We start from the raw sequence: 17,921 nt of genomic DNA on the forward strand, positions 1-17,921 counted from the left end.
ATCTGGGTCATTGATCTTATTTAAACTGCATTCTGTTCCTGTCACTGGCAATTAAATTGTACAAAGCTGAAGGGGCTATGCAGGGTCACCCATAAGCATTTTTTTCTTTTAGTTTTAGCTTCAAATTGTACTGTGCTGGGCTGTGCTAAATGAACTGCGAGGTAGATATGTGCAATTCAACAGTAAATTATTATTATCCTTTATATTGTGCCATAATGGGCCACATTGCCTTACAAAGTACATACACAGGAACAGTATGAACACAAATATATATGTCTTACAGTGCAAACCATACATTAGAGAAGTTGGGTGCCAACACGGAAATAAAGTGACACTTTAGCTTGGGCAGCCTCTTATTGTAGCCTGTGTCACAGTGTCTGCTTCTTAATAAATTGCCCCGAAAAAAATAATTCCAAATTGTCATAATATGGAATGTTCATTTTCATGGCCTGTACGTAAATCTTAATCAAGACAATTTGTTTTCTTAGGAAAATCTGATAATCTAAGAATCAGCTACATGAATTGAATTTTTGTAAGGGATTCCTGAAGTGATGTTATCTAATTTGTATAATCACAAACATTTCAAAGCTGTGTTATCATTGTGTTAAAAAGTATGCATGATCTTACTTTTACTCTCTACATGTTTATTTGCAAGTTACCTTTTAAGCACTGCTCACTTCTGAAATTGTAACAATGGATTAGACCAGTGCTTCTCAACTCTAACCCTTAAGTACCTGCTACAGGTCATGTTTTCAGGATTTCTGTCTGTGGAAGCAGGTGGGACAAATACTGACCCAGCAAAATAGATTAACTTGGCTGTGCATGATTAAAGACATCCTCAAAACATGACCTGTTGGTGGTACTTGAGGACTTGAGTTGAGAAATAATGGATATATACTTTAATAAAACAATAGACATATTTAGTTGGGGATAAAATAAAACATCAATACACAACTCTACTGTACAGTGTGCCCTGTTTCAATACGCTAGAATGTCAATCATAGAGGTGTTGTGCATTTTGTTTTCTGATAATTACGTTTCTCCTTTTAATTATGTTTGATGGCTGATGATGTCAAACTCCGCAATAATATCTTATGTCAATATGGAAAGTTTAAAACATAATGGATACAACTTTATAATCATTATATGTTTTTATTTCAACAAATTGTCCATTACAGATATAGCAAATGTTTTTATTAAAACAAACATGTTATTAAACAAAAGGTTGTTTGATACATACATTTTATTCATTTGTTTCTATTTTGTAAAAGTGAATCTGTCATCTCTGCTGAGTCACCTTTGGTAATTAGGTTGGGGAGGATAGGACTCGGTGTTCATTGATTATGGGATTCCTATTGGTCCACGCAATTACACCCCCTCTAGATGAGTGTGCATAGCATGATTTTGCTGAAGCTGCACGCTCAGCCTGGGGGAAGGTCAGCGTGGTTATGCTCCAGAGACTCAATGCGTTTTACATAGTCTGTACATACAGCATAGAAGGTTCCATAAGAAGCAGGCTCCTTTCAGAAGAAGAATTAACAGTTTTATTGTAATTAGAACTACTGATAACAGTATCTGTAGATAAAGAGGTTCTACAGATAAAATGTAAGTGGTGGTGGCCTGAAACCACAACTCCTTGGTGGACCCTACCTAGATCAAGCTGTCCTGTTGATTAATTGGGCAATCATGTGACTTACATATCATTATTCCACACAGTTGATCTGAAAGCTTAAGTCAGAAGGACAAGCAGTTAAGTTAGTTGTACAATGCCTGCCTATCAAAAGTCACCATCTGACATAACAGTATAGAAGCTGCTTACGGAAGAAAGATGGGATATTTTACATTTTTGATTGTAGAACCCCTTTAACATATCTGTGAGATTCTGGTGGAGGTCTGCTAGCTTACTGCTTTGTCTTTGGTTCTAATGAGTTACAAACAAATTAATCCATTGTAGAAGGAACTTTACTAGTGTCACCTCACACCAATTATAGTGTAAAATTGACTGTAACTACTGTAAGCATCAGCATAATTCAATGTGTTTCACTTAAACATTAAGGGATGAATGCATAAAAAAGTATTATTGTTGAAGTACTTTATCTTGGTCCTGTGATGATGCTAGTAAGGCTCCTAATGATTAATTTTCTTTGCTTCTACATAATCCCTTTATTTCCTGGCAGAGCTCTCCTGTCACTCTTATTGATAAATGATAATCACAAAACCATTGTGTGATTACTGCCAAGGACTGTGTTTGACATCATTGGGTGTGTGACCAGATCTAAAAATATGACTAATATTAAAGCACCACCCAACTTGGTTCATACCCTGTACTGAGGAATACCATAAACCTACAGTATGGCTAGCATTTATATTGCCTTGTGCACAGAACATTGATGTCTAGCATTACAGAATTAATAAAATGTTGACGTGAGGTCATTCTCCTTGTATAATTTTCTATACCACTTTAAGCATGTTTTTGCAATCTCTCTGTACCAGTACACAGCTCAGTAAGAAATGAATCTGCATCACCATCCACAAATGAAGCAATGATTTTTTTTGATTTTTTTTTACTGCTGTCATTTATTTATTTGTTGGAGAATATAAAATGGTTTGGTTTGCATGGAGTCAGCCCTGTAAGATTTCCTTTCAACCAATTAGTTTTGTTTTAGTTTAGTTTTTTTTTTTTTTTTTTTTTTACAATCTACCAGTATAATCTTATTCAATAGAATAGCTCTCTATCTAGCCATACCAGTATTGGCACATCCTACAATGGTGGTAGCTGCAATGGAGGTTAGTTCACACAGCAGATAAATTTAACCAGAAAATGAATGGTTTATTAACCAGCAGAAATTGGTGAAGGATAACACAGGGACAAGCAGTATGCAAAGATATCCCGTTGTAGCCAGGATTGTATACGGTATGCTGGGCATTGTAGTGCACCTCTACTGCACTCTCTGTTAGCAGTTTGGTGTCTGCGAAATGTATATATAGAATAGCAGAGGTGATACAGTGTAGTTTGGAGTCTGTATGTAATAGCCACAGCTAGGGACACTCAGGGACCCGTCCGTTTCTCAGGGACGATGCAGGAGAAAGATGCATGGGGATCAGTAGCACTTTTGACAGGTCAGAGGTCGCAACTCTAATTAATTAAAAGGAATGGTATAAGAATCTTCACTCTTCATTGACACCTGTTGGCTTTGCAATGTAATACCATATATTATCTGTACAGAAATATGTTTTGAAATTTATCAAACATTCGACTCAGAGTGACACCTGAAGGTCCTCTTTCATTCTTTAATTTTCTAAAATACCTAAGAATCTACCAAAACACACCTAATATCTGATTTTTTTTCTTCAGTCTTTTAAGGGAGACCCACAATCCAATCTAATCCAGGAGAATGTAAGTTCATTTTGCGAGTCAAATAATATTTTTCATTCATTGGAAACTTTAAGACTGAAATAGGAACTTAATGATTTATTGTAAACTGCCAATGTAAATCTATATAAATCTATTTTCACATGGTAAAGTTGATATTATCTAAATACATTTCATCAAATAAATGTTTAACTAAACACATTTCATGTACCATCAGCAAAATAATGAAAATTTTATATTTTCCCAAAAATATTTTTCATTGTAGTCTTTACATGTATTACCCAGTTCCTCTAAATATATGTCACAACAATAAACTAAATATATTACTTGTAAGAATATTTTAACACCCTTTGTGGGTGATTGATTTAAGCCATCTGGTTATGGGAGGCCAGGTGCCAGAATCACATGTCCCTCAAGATTCATCCCTATCTTTTGACCAAAAGGAGTATTTAAGTGTATTTGGTAATGAGACCTGGTAAAGCACAACACTACTATAATGACACCAGGGTCATGAACCACCAAATAACTTATTGACTTCCTGATTAAAAAACAAGAATTAAGAAGATAAAAACCCTACCAAGTCCAATAGCTGTTATTGCTATTGGGGCTTAGCTGTCATGTGCTGATCCGGTTACAAAGGTAAACAGGGAGGATTCCGCACAGAAACATAATTAGAATTATTATGACCAACCATCTATGTCTATAAATAATTTATACATCCCAAAATTGTTGGTGGTGCTCCCACAGCCTAAATATAACAGATTATTTGAACAAAGAAAAAGTAAGGCTATTCTTGGGGCACACTTATATAAGAATTCTTGAGTAAAATATAACTTTTATTAGTATAGTAAAAACATACCAGATACATACATAATGTTGTTGGCGAAAATATAGTGGACAATTTCTGCAGAGTACCCCACACCAAATGAAGGGTACCAGTTAATATGCTTAATTATGAAATGAAACAGAAAATACCATAGAAATCGGTATATAGGCTACACAGTATGCAGTCCTATGATCCCCATTAAACAGTACAATACAATAATATTGTACTGTTTAATGGGGATCATAGGACTGCATACTGTGTAGCCTATATACCGATTTCTATGGTATTTTCTGTGTCATTTCATAATTAAGCATATTAACTGGTACCCTTCATTTGGTGTGGGGTACTCTGCAGAAATTGTCCACTATATTTTCGCCAACAACATTATGTATGTATATGGTATGTTTTTACTATACTAATAAAAGTTATATTTTACTCAAGAATTCTTATATAAGTGTGCCCCAAGAATAGCCTTACTTTTTCTTTGTTCAAATAATGTGCTGATCCGGAACAGAATATTGCAACCAGCAACACTGCAAATTTTTACTTGCACCCTATAAAGGGCAGATATGTGTGCAGCTGAACATCTCGGTATGGATTTCTGTAATAGAAACTGCTTCTCCAAGTTTGATGCTTATCCATATCTTGTGTGAATAATTACATTTACCATCTTGGGTGTGACTGGTATATTTCCACACAAGGGGCAGGATGCATCAAGGGGAGAAATGCGGTCAACCCCCGAAAATGCAGGTTTAACCATATCTCTCATATGCACCAAGCCCCGGAGTGCATTGAAATGCTTGGTTGTGGTAAGTAACGCCATCTTCCTGATGGCATTACCTATAGAAGCCTATGGGCTTCTGTCCACAGAGTGCTGTGTGAGGGATCCAATCGGATCCCTACCAGCACCCCCCGTGGCGCATACATCCTTCTACGCATGTGCAGAAGGACGCCGGAGGGGCTTCTGGGTCATAGACCCAGAAGTCCCTCCATCGCAAAGGGCTGCTCTTACCAACAGAGCGGTGATCGTCATGCATCCCACCCCAGATGTTATAAATTGCTTTTGAGAACAAGATTGAGAAGATCATAAAAGTTCATTTGCCTTGATTTTTGGGCAAATCTACATTTGCTTTGCTTTTGGGGCTGTTCCAATCAATCGGTTTTGTATGGAATTAATGGTGCTCATGCTTTCTACCATAAGGAAATAAAATACTCAGTCCATTCCAGATTTGTGTGATGACATGACATGATGGAAAACATAGTCTGTGAATGGTACTTAGGTCCCCTCATGCAACCGATCTCACAGCCAATTTGAAGAAATGTACAATAGGAAAAATTGAGATCAAATATTTAAGGCAAATTCTCTAAGCATGCAGTCCAGCATCAAGGGTTACTCATTCTATGCAAGTTCCCACACTATCAAATGTGCTACTAATACTATTAAGCAGTAGCTTAAATGTACTCACCTCTTAAATACAGAGGTGAGTGCATTGTGATCTACATCCAAGACGGTCTAATATGGCCTTGATTGACAGCAGCCAGGTCAACATTAGACAACATTTTTGACACAAAAACAGAAAAGAAATATCTGTGCCCTTGGTTTTACCCATATTATACATAGTAGGAAATGGCTGCATAAAGCCTCTAGTTAATAAAGTCCAGGCTCTGAAGGATACCTAATAATGAAGAAATATGTACTTTGATGTCTGGGCTTAGGAGGCTGCTATATGATAGATATAGATATAGATATATATATATATATATATATATATATATAATAAATTATGTCTATACTGTTAACAAAGACTGCAGCCCCAAATTATATCGTTTGTATACACGGTTGTCATTTGACAAAATTAAAATGTTCTTTGAAAAGGTCAGTACTTAGAACCCCTAATTTTGAACAATAATTTATCCTTCACACTAATTCTTTGGATGTGGGTATCAGAGCTGTTTGATGGAGTTTTTAAGTTGAAAGCTCTATCCTCGGGAAGAGCAGTATTCCATAGTGGAAAGTAAGTGCCTTGATGTAAAATGAGAAATCAAGTATCTTCTTCATACTTCCTCAGAAAAGTGCATTTTGTTGTTGTCACTGATTGTCAGAGTTGCAGAGTGCAAATCCACAACTGACCGTGTGATTTCTTGCTCACCAGCCCTACTCTTTTGACGAGTGTCACCAGCACTCCAGCCCTGTCTAGCACAGGGCACAGATTCCCGGCTTCCACGGGTGGGGAACAATCTCATACAGGAAGGCATGTGACATCTGCTACATGCGAGGAAGAAGTTAGGTCCTTAAAGGAGTCTAATAGTCCCAGCCTTTCCTCACAGAAGTGTGGTCTATCTAAGGCCTGACAGTCTATAAATATTTTTTTTACAAAAGAAGAGAATCTTTGCGGCTTAGGCTTCTAATAACACCCACTATTCCTCTCTATGGGATTATCGGTTGTTTGATGCCGGTTTCCTTCTAACCTGATTGCTATGCACAAGCTACTGCAGGCGTCATGTTTCCAGAGATCTGCAAATGCACACCACAGAAATCACCAGGAAAATAGCCCCTGAGCCATTTCCCCGGTGATCAGCGCATGTGCATAGAGCCAGAGTTTACTGAGGAATCCACCAGCAAGAGATGGATGGGTCCGTACGGAAGCTGAACACTGACACTCCCTTCTCATGATCCTCCCCTGGCACAGTTGTTTAAATCAAAATGACTGTGGAATTAAGTCACCTGTGCTTAAGCATGGATATCCTTAAAATACACAGAAGTGAAAAAATGTATTTGTTTATATAGTATTAGACAGTAATCCTAGGGAAATAAACGTTTTCTGTCTGTGTCACATAACATCTAATTCCGTCACTAATCTGTGTTGTAGGTTGTGGTAGAGCAGCCTGTTGTGTCTTTGTCTCTAAACGCCGAGCAGTCAGCCCCAGTACAGATACTAACACAGGACACAAAACCACCAGACTCCAATCTACCACCACAAGATAATGGAAAACCCGTACTAGAAGTTACCACACGGCCTGTGCCTTTCTGGAAAAAGGTTGGCAAAAATCAAATTTATTATTATTTATTTAATCCTTGTCTAGTTTTACATTTTTCTCATATTTCATTATTTCTATGACTGCAATTAGTTTTTTTCTTTGCTTCTTACAATATGATCCACAAACATATTTTTCTAGGGGGTAATAAATACTGGGAACTTTGTTGCATGTATCACATCTGACCAACACAGCGTCTATCCAATTGGTTTCTGTTACTCATTAAACATGTATCCGTCACCTACATACAGTAGGGATAGACACTTATTAATTCCCCAGCAACTCATGGCAAAATATGGGCCTTCATTGTGTGTAGGTGACGGGTGCACTTCAGTGTCAGAGCATTTCTTCTACGTCAGCAATGGTTGCTTAAACTTTAGACTCAGTTGTAACGTTGAATGTCTTTTCCAACTTGTGAGTTATCAATCATTTTTAAGATCTAAAATTCTCAGCAATGGATTTTGTCCACTGTACATATTCATATGTACATATCATGTGTAAAAACATAGGACCTAATTCAGAGGTGTGTGCAGATCCCCATGCGGCTGTGATTCTGTTTCAAATCTGCTGTTGGCATAAAAAGAGCACCATTGTTCGCACATTGGTCACACCATCAATCTTCTTAGCTACCCTATATTCACACAGAATGTCCGTCGCAAGTAATCCGCCGGAGCCTTTACCACTGAGTACGAATTCACATTCGCAGACTCAAACGCCCCCAAACGGCTTCAACACACCTGCGTTTGCCTAATCGCCCGGTAAACTCCCACGAAAGCTCCCTGACTGTCAGTTACACTGCATCCAAGGCCTCACTGCAACCGCCGTCGGAAATCTAATTTGGTGCATGTGCAGTGCAACTCATACTCCTGCACAGTATAAAAAAAATTACTCAGATCCACAAAAATTGGCTTTGCATGCACCACTGAATCAGGCGCATAGATGTGTTTTGAATCTTTAATCAAGTATTGATGATGATGATAATAATAATTTTATAATTGTATGTATATAGTGCTTTTCTCCACTAGGAGATACAAAAATCATGAACATAATACAGTAGTTTATATTTGTATAAAATACAGAAACCATGAACACAGTACACTGTGGAAGCCATTGTGATTCATCAGTTCCAAGGATTCATTGGGGCACTAAATAGCATTACACTGGGCAGAATAGACAATGTCTGAATTAGGTAACACATTAATACAAAATATTAGGGGGTTTAATCATGATGTTAATTATCGCGGACCCCAATAATTAACACTCTAACACGCCGCAGAATCTGGAGCAATTCAGCTTTGCTCCGGCGCGGTGACAGCTGATCCGAAAATCAGCTGTCCCGCGAGCGGCTTCACAAGCTCCTTTTGGAGCAGTGATGCATGCGCACAAGAGCCCTGACATCGGAAGGAGCCGGACAGGGGCGGAGGAATCCAAAAGGACCCCTCTAAGCAACCTGATACTCCTTCCTATAAGGAAGGAGCGAGTTGCGAGCCCGGAGCGGGAGCATTCGCCATATGAAGATGGCGAATGCTCCCACACTCAAGCTCCGAAAAAATTGTACAGTAGACATGGAAAGCAGAGTACTGCAGAAGAAATACATGGTAAAATAACATAATAACAGAGGTGACATACAGCAAGATGAGTAAAGCCAGAATGCAATAATAATAGTAATGATAATGGTATTTTATATTCCGGGCAGAGGGTTATTATACTGATCGTCATTCTCACAGTTCCCTAGGGTTGGTAGTCGCTTTTATAGTTTAGTGATTATGATTAACTGTCCTAAATGCTGCAATTCTGACATCCACTTAACTTATTTTATTTAGACAGATTTGCAAATAGCAGCATATATGAATCTGGAATAACCACTAATCTAGATCCCAGATTGGGAAACCTCTAGATGGCATATGGGATTAGCAAGAAATATGGTTGGACAATGATCTCCCTGGGTTTGCAATCACCCAACCACACTGTATCCAACCATAACCACAGACCTGTAGTAGTGCGGAGTGGCAGGCTGGGAGGAGTGCTGCTTGGTAGTCTGTTAGTATACGGAGCGCGTTATCTGTTCCGATCACTGGAGGGGAGACTCACACTGTTACAGACTGCAAATAGCACAGAGGTGACTAGAACACTCTATATCCGGCCTTGAAACTTTCTAGTTCTAAAACAACTGATTCGTTTTACTCAAAACTGTTTTTCTCTTCAGTCTTTTAAAGGAGAACAACAGCTCCGAAAACCCCAAGAGAATGTAAGTTCTTCTGTTCAGGAAGATTTTATAGCCATACATTTTTTTTTTTACACTACAAATAAGATATTTAATATTCTTAAAGAGTGTTGTTGTTTTTTCCAGAGATAGTTGTAGATGTTTTTTAAAAGGTTTATTTCTTTGCATGGATCAACATCACATTTTTACTATGTGGCCTATATTTTGTGAAGTAAATAAATGGCTTAAAAAAAATACAGGTGACAATACATTACCCCTATATACTTTATAAGTGTTAATCTGCAGGTATGTACCTAAATGCATACATAATATGCTCCCCTAGCCATTTATATGTGCATAGAAGCCATATAATCACATAAAAATTGTAATGATACAAACAAATTTACCTTAAATAAAGTCACCGGGTTGTTTTTTGTTGCGATACCTCCATTCTAAAAATGCTCAGATTGCATCTAAAAATTTTAGACTAAATCATCTAAAAAATATATATAACTTTTTCTACAAAAACTGTATAACAGCTCCTAACAGTATATACCTTATTCTTAATTTATTTGTCATTTAAAAGAACACTAATTTATTCATTTTTTGTCTTGGTTTAATAAAAGCTCTCGTGCATGAATTTAGCCTAAGAATTAATTTTTTTGTCCATGATGGAAGAAACTCAGAGGATTCCTGAAAAGGGAAACTTCTTTAGATGTAGCTTTATAATTAACACTATAGTAACCCAAATCCCAAACCTTTGTTTTTGTGAGACTTAAATTCAACATTATTCATTTTACTGTGACACACTGACGTTACATTTTTGTAAATTCAAAGTGAATTGCAGTTAATTAATTGAAATAATTAACTTTGTTTACAGAAAATCCTAATGAGATATCTTTAACTTATTTTAATAGTCTTCCTGTTACCGGTAAATTGTTATAATATATACAATCCAATGTTCTGACACAAAAAGTATCCTGGCTCACTAGTTGAAACCGTGGTTATAGTATTATGTATATTTGTATGACTTGGTAATGCCTTATGGTCTGATATTAGACATTGTAAAAATCACAGGGCTAGTGTCAAAAAGTTTACTTCATACTAAGGGCCCGATGGTCGGAAATCTGTGCAGGCGCCTGACCCATACTGCGCATGTGCAGTATGGGTCCTGCGTGAACACACACAGAGCAGCAGCAGACTGTCAGGGATTGACAGTCTGCTGCTATTTGTGGCCTGGAGGGGGCAGTGACGGCTTCCGTTTCGCAAAATGGAGGCGTGTCGCCGACGTAGGGGGGAGTGAAGAGGCCAGGATCTCTGGGCCTGATTCAGATCCGGTCGCAAGCGCTGAGCGCTCGCAACCGGGTCGATGGTGGCCCAGAACACATGCGCACGATGGAGCCGGCTCCGTCGTGTGCATGGGTGAGACCCGGATAGCGACGGGCAATCCATCGCTCCGGGTCTCGCACCAAAGGGGGCGTGCTGTCGATGTTGAGTGACAGCATGCCCCCTTTGGTTGGCGGGCCGGGGGGGTGGCTGCCCAGACGGAGGCGTTCCCATGAGAACGCCTACCGTCTGGGGGCGGCCCCACTGACATCACAAGTGATGTCAGTGGGAGAGCTTTTGGCTCTGTTTGAGCCGAAAGCTCTCTGGGGCTTGCGGCCACGAGACCCTACCACAAGGGTCTCGTCGCAAGCCCGATGGTCTTGACCATCGCGACCATCATCCTGGCCGCTCGCATTAGCTGTGGGTGGTATGGAGGCCGCTCCATAAAAAAAAAAAAAAAAGATGCCCTGATTCAGAGCGAGCACTCTGCCAGAGCGTCCCGCTCCGAATCAGGGCCTCTGTTGGCTGATGGAGTTTTCCTGGACTCTTTCTCTCTTCTGTGGCTGCCAGCTTGCGTAACCCTATGGGTCACTTAGCCGGCCGATGTTCCCACAGATTATCCGATGCTGCGTTGGACAACACAGCTGGGATAAGTAATGCATGCAGGAGGCATTACCATAATTGCAAGGACGGAAATGCAAAGCTGCTGGCGTGCAGCTTTGCAATTAGCTTCTATGTAACCTCCTTTGAAATATATATATATATATATTTTGGTTATTCCCTCATTAAACAGCATTGAAACATTCCCTAGTATAAAAGTCTAACTCAGCATTAACCCAAAATATGTATTTAGTGATTAGCACATTTACAACAACGCAGCCTATTGTTCTCCATCATGGAAGTAGCATACTATAAAAGTTCCCCCTCAGGGCTTTTGGTACAGGAACTGGAAAAACTTTTTCACAGAAAAGTCTTTATTCCAGATTTTAAGGCATATTCTATGTAAATTGTCATTTTCGTTTTGCATATTGAATGGTTCTTCAACTATGGGGTCTAATTAAGAAGACACTGCAGGCACTTTTATTATGCATTGCTGCATATCGCAGCAATACATTATGTAGTACTGTCACAGTTTACTGTCTCAGGGTACCCAGAGAAGTGTAATCTCTGCTCTTGTGTGAGCGTTATCTCACATTCACTGACAGGCTAATGATGCCTGGAGAAAGGATAAAGTGAAATGTGTACATTCAGTGATATTTGTACATAGCATACTTCCCTGCCCTCTCGGGACCTGTGGGAGGCTCCCGATTCTTAGTGAAGTGGGCAGAATGGGGAACATTTTCTTGCGGATCGGTGGATCCGCAAGTAGGGGGTGGGGCCTAATGACGTAATTATATGAGAATGTATTTTGGCCCCGCCCCTTGTCAAATATGCAAGATTCATGGTATGTTACAGCAAAGGGGCAGAGCTTAATCACGCGGATCATCTAGCCCCGCCACCCACCTGCATTTCCTCTCCAGGCAACTCCTCCAGAGGAAAATATCAATCTGGGCAAGTATGGTGCATAGTCGTTTAATCCACCCATGATCCAGCTAAGTCTCTCCAGCTCGGCTGGTCCCAGTTGCCAAGTATAGCTAATGTCACCCTGAAATGGTATCAGCTAGAGTGTATCAATGATTTCTCTCCGGTTTACGTCTTTGATAATTGTGAGAAGCTGAGATAGGCCCTTTCTCTGGTGAATAAGTCAGGGAAAGGGCTTATCCTGGCTTTATAAACGGAGCCCTAAATTATATGGATCCTTATTATAGTTCTAACATTATGCTCATGAAATTGGTTTATACATCAATTACTCAAATAATTTTTTTTAAATTTAAAATTATTTTAATACATATTTAGCACTGATTTTTATTTTATTAACCACTCACTGGCATTGTTTTTCCCAAAAACCACTCAGAAATGTTTTTATTTATGATCAAATTGGGTCAAATAAAATATCCTGCAGCCACCAGGTGGGGGTCCTTTGGTGCTGACCAATCAGCAGTGATTGACAGCACAGCAGACACTGGGGGAAGGTGCAGAGGGGGCCGGGAGGTCCCTCAGTTATTGGCGGCTGCTGGAAGATTATCTTCCGCCAGCCGCCCACTGTGCATTTCTGACAGTTTGCATTGTTGCAACTAAGGGCCGTATTCAATTAGAAGCGAAAAGTGAGATCCGAGGAAATGTATCGCCAATCTCGGCTTTTCACGTGGCGGAAACTGATCTCCGTATTCAATTCCAGCCACTTTCCGCATACGCGGAAAGTCAATGCAGTGTAGTAGGCGAAAAAGATTTGCCTCTGAATAGCAGGTGAAAGGAAGTGCAACATTTTTATTTTGGAGTGCAAAGCTGGGGAAATCACTCAATACCCTTGGGACAGCCCCCCAAAGGACAACTGTGTCAAAAAATCCTGGGGAAAAACACCCCAAAAAATTACTTTCATTTTGGAGGCGAAAAAGTAAAAAGTGGGAGGGCAAGCATAAAAACTAGCGAAGTAGACTTTTTGGGGGTCTGCAAGGTATTTTTTTGAGTGCAGGTGCATGCAACAGGTGCGTTTTTGAAATTTTTTTTTTTTTTAAAACTTCACTTTAGAGAATTTAAAATATATTAGCAACCATTTTCAAGTACCCCAAATTTGAGAGATCTACTTATTTTCACCAAAAAATACTGCTTAGTGCCATTCTTCACCACTTGTGCAAAGACGCTAATAAGAAGCTATTGAAACAACTTAAGTAACCCAAATAGCTTTATTAGGGTTATTCGGACACATCTACATTGATCCCCAATTAGTGCATCTTTTTGGGGGGTTCAGGCTGATTTCCCGTCTTCTGACAGCACTTTCCGCCTGTTCTAACTTCGCAGCTTGACGGTTTTGCGTAGTTTGGAATTGAATAGGGTGAATAGAGGGGGTGCGCACGATAAATTTACAAGTTCAAAACGCGCAATGTCGGCGGAAAGACAGGCAGACAAAACTTTATGGCGGACGTAAAACTAATTGAATATGGCCTATGTCAGTTAATGCACTGCCTGGTGTGGTCACAAACGACCATGCCAGGCAAGTGGTTAATATATATAGGCTACATATGTTAATATATATAGGCTACATATGTTAATATACTTAGGCTACATATGTCAATATATATAGGCTACATATGTCAATATATATAGGCTACATATGTTAATATACATAGGCTACATATGTTAATATATATAGGCTATAAATGTGACTATTGTGTGTGCACAGTTTGTGGGACACGCACAGTAGTGAATTTGGCCTCTACATAGAATGTTCTGTGTCCACCTCCAAATACCAAAAGATGCTACTAACTCTCCTTTTAATCAGTCTGTGCCACATAACAACTCATTCCATTACTAATCTGTGTTGTAGGTTGTGGTAGAGCAGCCTGTTGTGTCTTTGTCTCTAAACTCAGAACAGATGGCCGCAGAACAGGTACTAACACAGGACACAAAACCACCAGACTCTGATGTACCACAGCAAGATAATGGAAAACCCGTACTAGAAGTTACCACACGGCCCGTGCCTTTCTGGAAAAAGGTTTAAATCAAATATTTATTTAATTCTTCTCTAGTCTCTCTTTTATCATCTTGTGTTATTTCTATTTCTACAATCACTTTTTTCTCGGCTTCGTTCTTATAGTACGATCCACAAACTTTGTCTTCTAGCAAGCATTAAATACTGGTGACTTTGATTGTTGCATGAATCCTGTCTGATTAACTGTAGTACAGGGTCTAGTAGCACTGTCTGTTATAGACAATTACTTTCTGTTATTTACTTTCATTTCATTTGTCACTATCAGCTAGTGGGATCAATAAGGCAGGCATTCTCATGGCAAATGTCTGTGTGCATTGTCTGTTATCCTAAACCCTAAAATTCACTGCAATAGAAGTTTCTATCTGTTAATATCTTGCTTGAATTATCAATAAAGTTAAGTATTAGGGGTATATTTACTAAAGTGAGAGTTTTTAGAAGTGGAGATGTTACCCATAACAACCAATCAGATTCTACTTAACATTTAACTAACACCTTCTAGAAGATAATAGCTAGAATCTTATTGGTTGCTATGGGCGACATCTCCACTTCTAAAAACTCTCAATTTACCCCTTAGACAACCAAAGGACTGTTATATTGACAATCATTCTCACAGCTCCCCAAAATTGGTAGTTCCTTTATTGCTTCAGTGATTATGATTTACTGTCATAGAGATGAGTATAATTATTGCAATTTTGACACCCACGTAGTTTGTTTTAGGCAGATTTTAGCGCAAATACTGTGCCGCGTGTATGGGTCTCAAATAACCACCAGATCCCAGATTGGTAACCTCCAGATGTCATTTTGAATCTAATTGGGCAATGACCTCTGCCTCCCTGGGTTTGGACTCGGAGTCACCCAACTATACTTGCTGTGCATTACTGGATCCAACATGTCAGCCAAAGCCCCTGTATTACCTGTAGTAGTGCGAAGCAGGGGGCTTGTAGGGTGGGAGGAGTCCTGCTTGGTAGTCTATTAGCCTACTGTGTGCTATCTGTTCCACTCACTGGTATGGGGTATTATTCTGTAATACAGGGGTGACTGGTCCTCTATAATTCCGGCCTGGAAACTTTCTAGTTCTAAACAATTGATTAGTGTTACTTAAAACTGTGTTTTTTATTCAGTCTTTTAAAGGAGAACAGCAGCTTCGAAAACCCCAAGAGAATGTAAGTTCATCTAGTCAGGAATATTTTAGAGACATAAGATTCTTATATTCATACTGTGTTTTTGTTTCCTAAACATATCTGTAGATTTTTAAGAGGTTAATTTTTTACATGGATCAATATGGCTTAAAATGCATTAGTACAATATAAAGTATTGTCGCAATTCACTGTTCCAGGGCTTCCATAGGAGTGATAGCTTTGCTCCTTTGTGAGGTTCTCTCACATTTGCCAGGTTAAAGTGAAATGAACATGCTATTGACGTCTGCACATGCTTATAGTTATTTATGGACATTAGCTAGACCTGGCAATCAGTTAACGTCTCCCAGGCTCGGCTGCTCCCAATTGATAGATATAGCTAATGTTATTCTGAGATAATGGGCGGGATGCATCAAGTATCGCATTTTGCATGTAACCCGTCAATCAATGCATGCATGCCGGCATAAATAACGCTGGTATGCATGAAATATACCACAAAGGACAGCGCTCTCGGTGAGAACTGTTCTTTGCGATAAAAGAACTTCCGGGTTTATGACCCTCAAGTCCTTCTCCGCATGCGTCTAGTGGCGCACGCACTGCAGGGGGTGGCTGGGAGCACAGCACAGCACTTTGCAAGTAGAAGCCCATAGGCTTCTATTCAGCAACACCATCTAAAGATGGAGTTGCCCATCTTATCCAAGCCCCGGAATGTACCACATTCCAGAGCTTGGTGCATATGCGGTAAGAGGCCAAACCTCCAAATACGTCATTTATCGTTAATGATATTTTTCAGTGACGCCATGCTGCCACATCCCCGAATTTGCATAATCTGATGACACCGTCAGATTGGCCTGCAAATTCAGGCGATGGAAGATATAGTTAATGATCCGCGGGAGCGCGCATTGTTAAAGATATTGTGCATACACACTGGACGATCTTGAACAATATGAATGATAACGATATCGTTGTCGTCCATATCGTTCACTTTATCGTCTAGTGCTCATGAAATTGGTTTAGATACACCAACAATAAATAATTTTCTTTAAAATTATAAATTATTCTTATACATTTTTGTAAATCAATTTATATTTTCTATTAGTGTCACTATTGAGTGTGCACAGTTTGTGAGATACCTAGTGAATAGGAAATGTATTGTTATATGTGCCTTCCAGATCTCAAAAGATGTTGCTAACTTCCCTGTCTGTGTCATTTAACATCTAATTCCATCACTAATCTGTGTTGTAGGTTGTGGTAGAGCAGCCTGTTGTGTCTTTGTCTCTAAACTCAGAGCAGTCAGCCCCAGTAGAGGTGCTAACACAGGACACAAAACCATCAGACTCTGATGTACCACCGCAAGAGAATGGAAAACCTGAAGTGACCACACGGCCTGTGCCTTTCTGGAAAAAGGTTGGCAAAATTCAAATCAGATATCTATTAATCTTTCTCTAGTCTCCATTTTATTTTCTTGTATTTTATTTCTTTGCTTCTTATAGCCACAAACTTTTTCATCTAGCGGGAAATAAATATTGGTTACATTGGCCTACATAAGGGGTCTTCAACCTTTTACACAGTGTGGGCAGTGGCGTAACTCCCGGAGACAATGGAGTCATTTGCCGCCGGGCGTCAGCCCTGAAGGGGGCACCTGGCTCCATTGTCCCCGGGAGCTGCATGGAGAAGGAGCGCCGCTGATCGGCGCTCCACCTCCATTGGCGTAACTACGGAGGGTGCAAGGGGTGCGGTCACACCCCTGCACCCTCCATTTGCCGGGCGCCCGCTGAGTGTGTTACCAGCGGGCGCCCGGCTCCTATCCTCCTGGCGGTAGCCGGTGGACGGAGCTCCCTCCGTCTTCCGGGTCCCGCAGTGTACTATGGGAGTGACGTCATAACGTCACTCCCATAGTGCCGAGGAGCAGACGCCGGGGACGGAGCTCAGGAGTGAGCTCCGTCTTCCGGGTCCCGCAGTGCACTATGGGAGTGACGTAATGACGTCACTCTCATAGTGCCGAGGAGCAGACACCAGGGATGGACGGCAGCAGCACTGGAGCGGGGATAAAGGTAAGTGTTTGTTTGTTTTTTGTGTGTGTGTGTGTGTGTGTGTGTGTGTGTGTGTGTGCGCGCGCGGTGGGGGCCATCACTACTGGGGGCAACCTCAGGGGCCTACTACTGGGGGCAACTACAGGGGCTCACTACTGGGGGTAACTACAGGGGCTCACTACTGGGGGTAACTACAGGGACCTCACTACTGGGGGTAACTACAGGGGACTCACTACTGGGGGCAACTACAGGGTGCTCACTACTAGGGGCAACTACAGGGGCCTCACTACTGGGGGCAACTACAGGGTGCTCACTACTGGGGCAACTACAGGGGCCTCACTACTGGGGGCAACTACAGGGGCCTCACTACTGGGGGCAACTACAGGGGCCTCACTACTG

At 40.3% G+C, this 17,921-nt stretch overlaps 1 protein-coding gene across 17 annotated transcripts in view; it reads left to right on the forward strand.

Moving 5' to 3' along the window:
- The window catches only part of BCAS1 (brain enriched myelin associated protein 1), a 158,780-nt gene that overhangs the window by 102,160 nt on the left and 38,699 nt on the right, over positions 1-17,921 (forward strand). For 7 of the 17 annotated variants that reach the window (XM_088458030.1, XM_088458032.1, XM_088458031.1 and 4 more), the window contains 6 exons: positions 3,356-3,397; positions 7,070-7,237; positions 9,442-9,483; positions 14,189-14,356; positions 15,475-15,516; positions 16,735-16,896. In XM_088458030.1, coding sequence (XP_088314156.1) covers positions 3,356-3,397; positions 7,070-7,237; positions 9,442-9,483; positions 14,189-14,356; positions 15,475-15,516; positions 16,735-16,896 — 624 coding nt within the window. The remainder of the gene's footprint in view (positions 1-3,355; positions 3,398-7,069; positions 7,238-9,441; positions 9,484-14,188; positions 14,357-15,474; positions 15,517-16,734; positions 16,897-17,921) is intronic. The other 10 variants (XM_088458035.1, XM_088458045.1, XM_088458046.1 and 7 more) reach the window with 8 other exon arrangements.

The sequence above is a fragment of the Taudactylus pleione genome, unplaced genomic scaffold (assembly GCF_031769625.1).
Source record: "Taudactylus pleione unplaced genomic scaffold, aTauple2 ptg000803l, whole genome shotgun sequence".
In the NCBI taxonomy this organism is placed as follows: domain Eukaryota; kingdom Metazoa; phylum Chordata; class Amphibia; order Anura; family Myobatrachidae; genus Taudactylus; species Taudactylus pleione.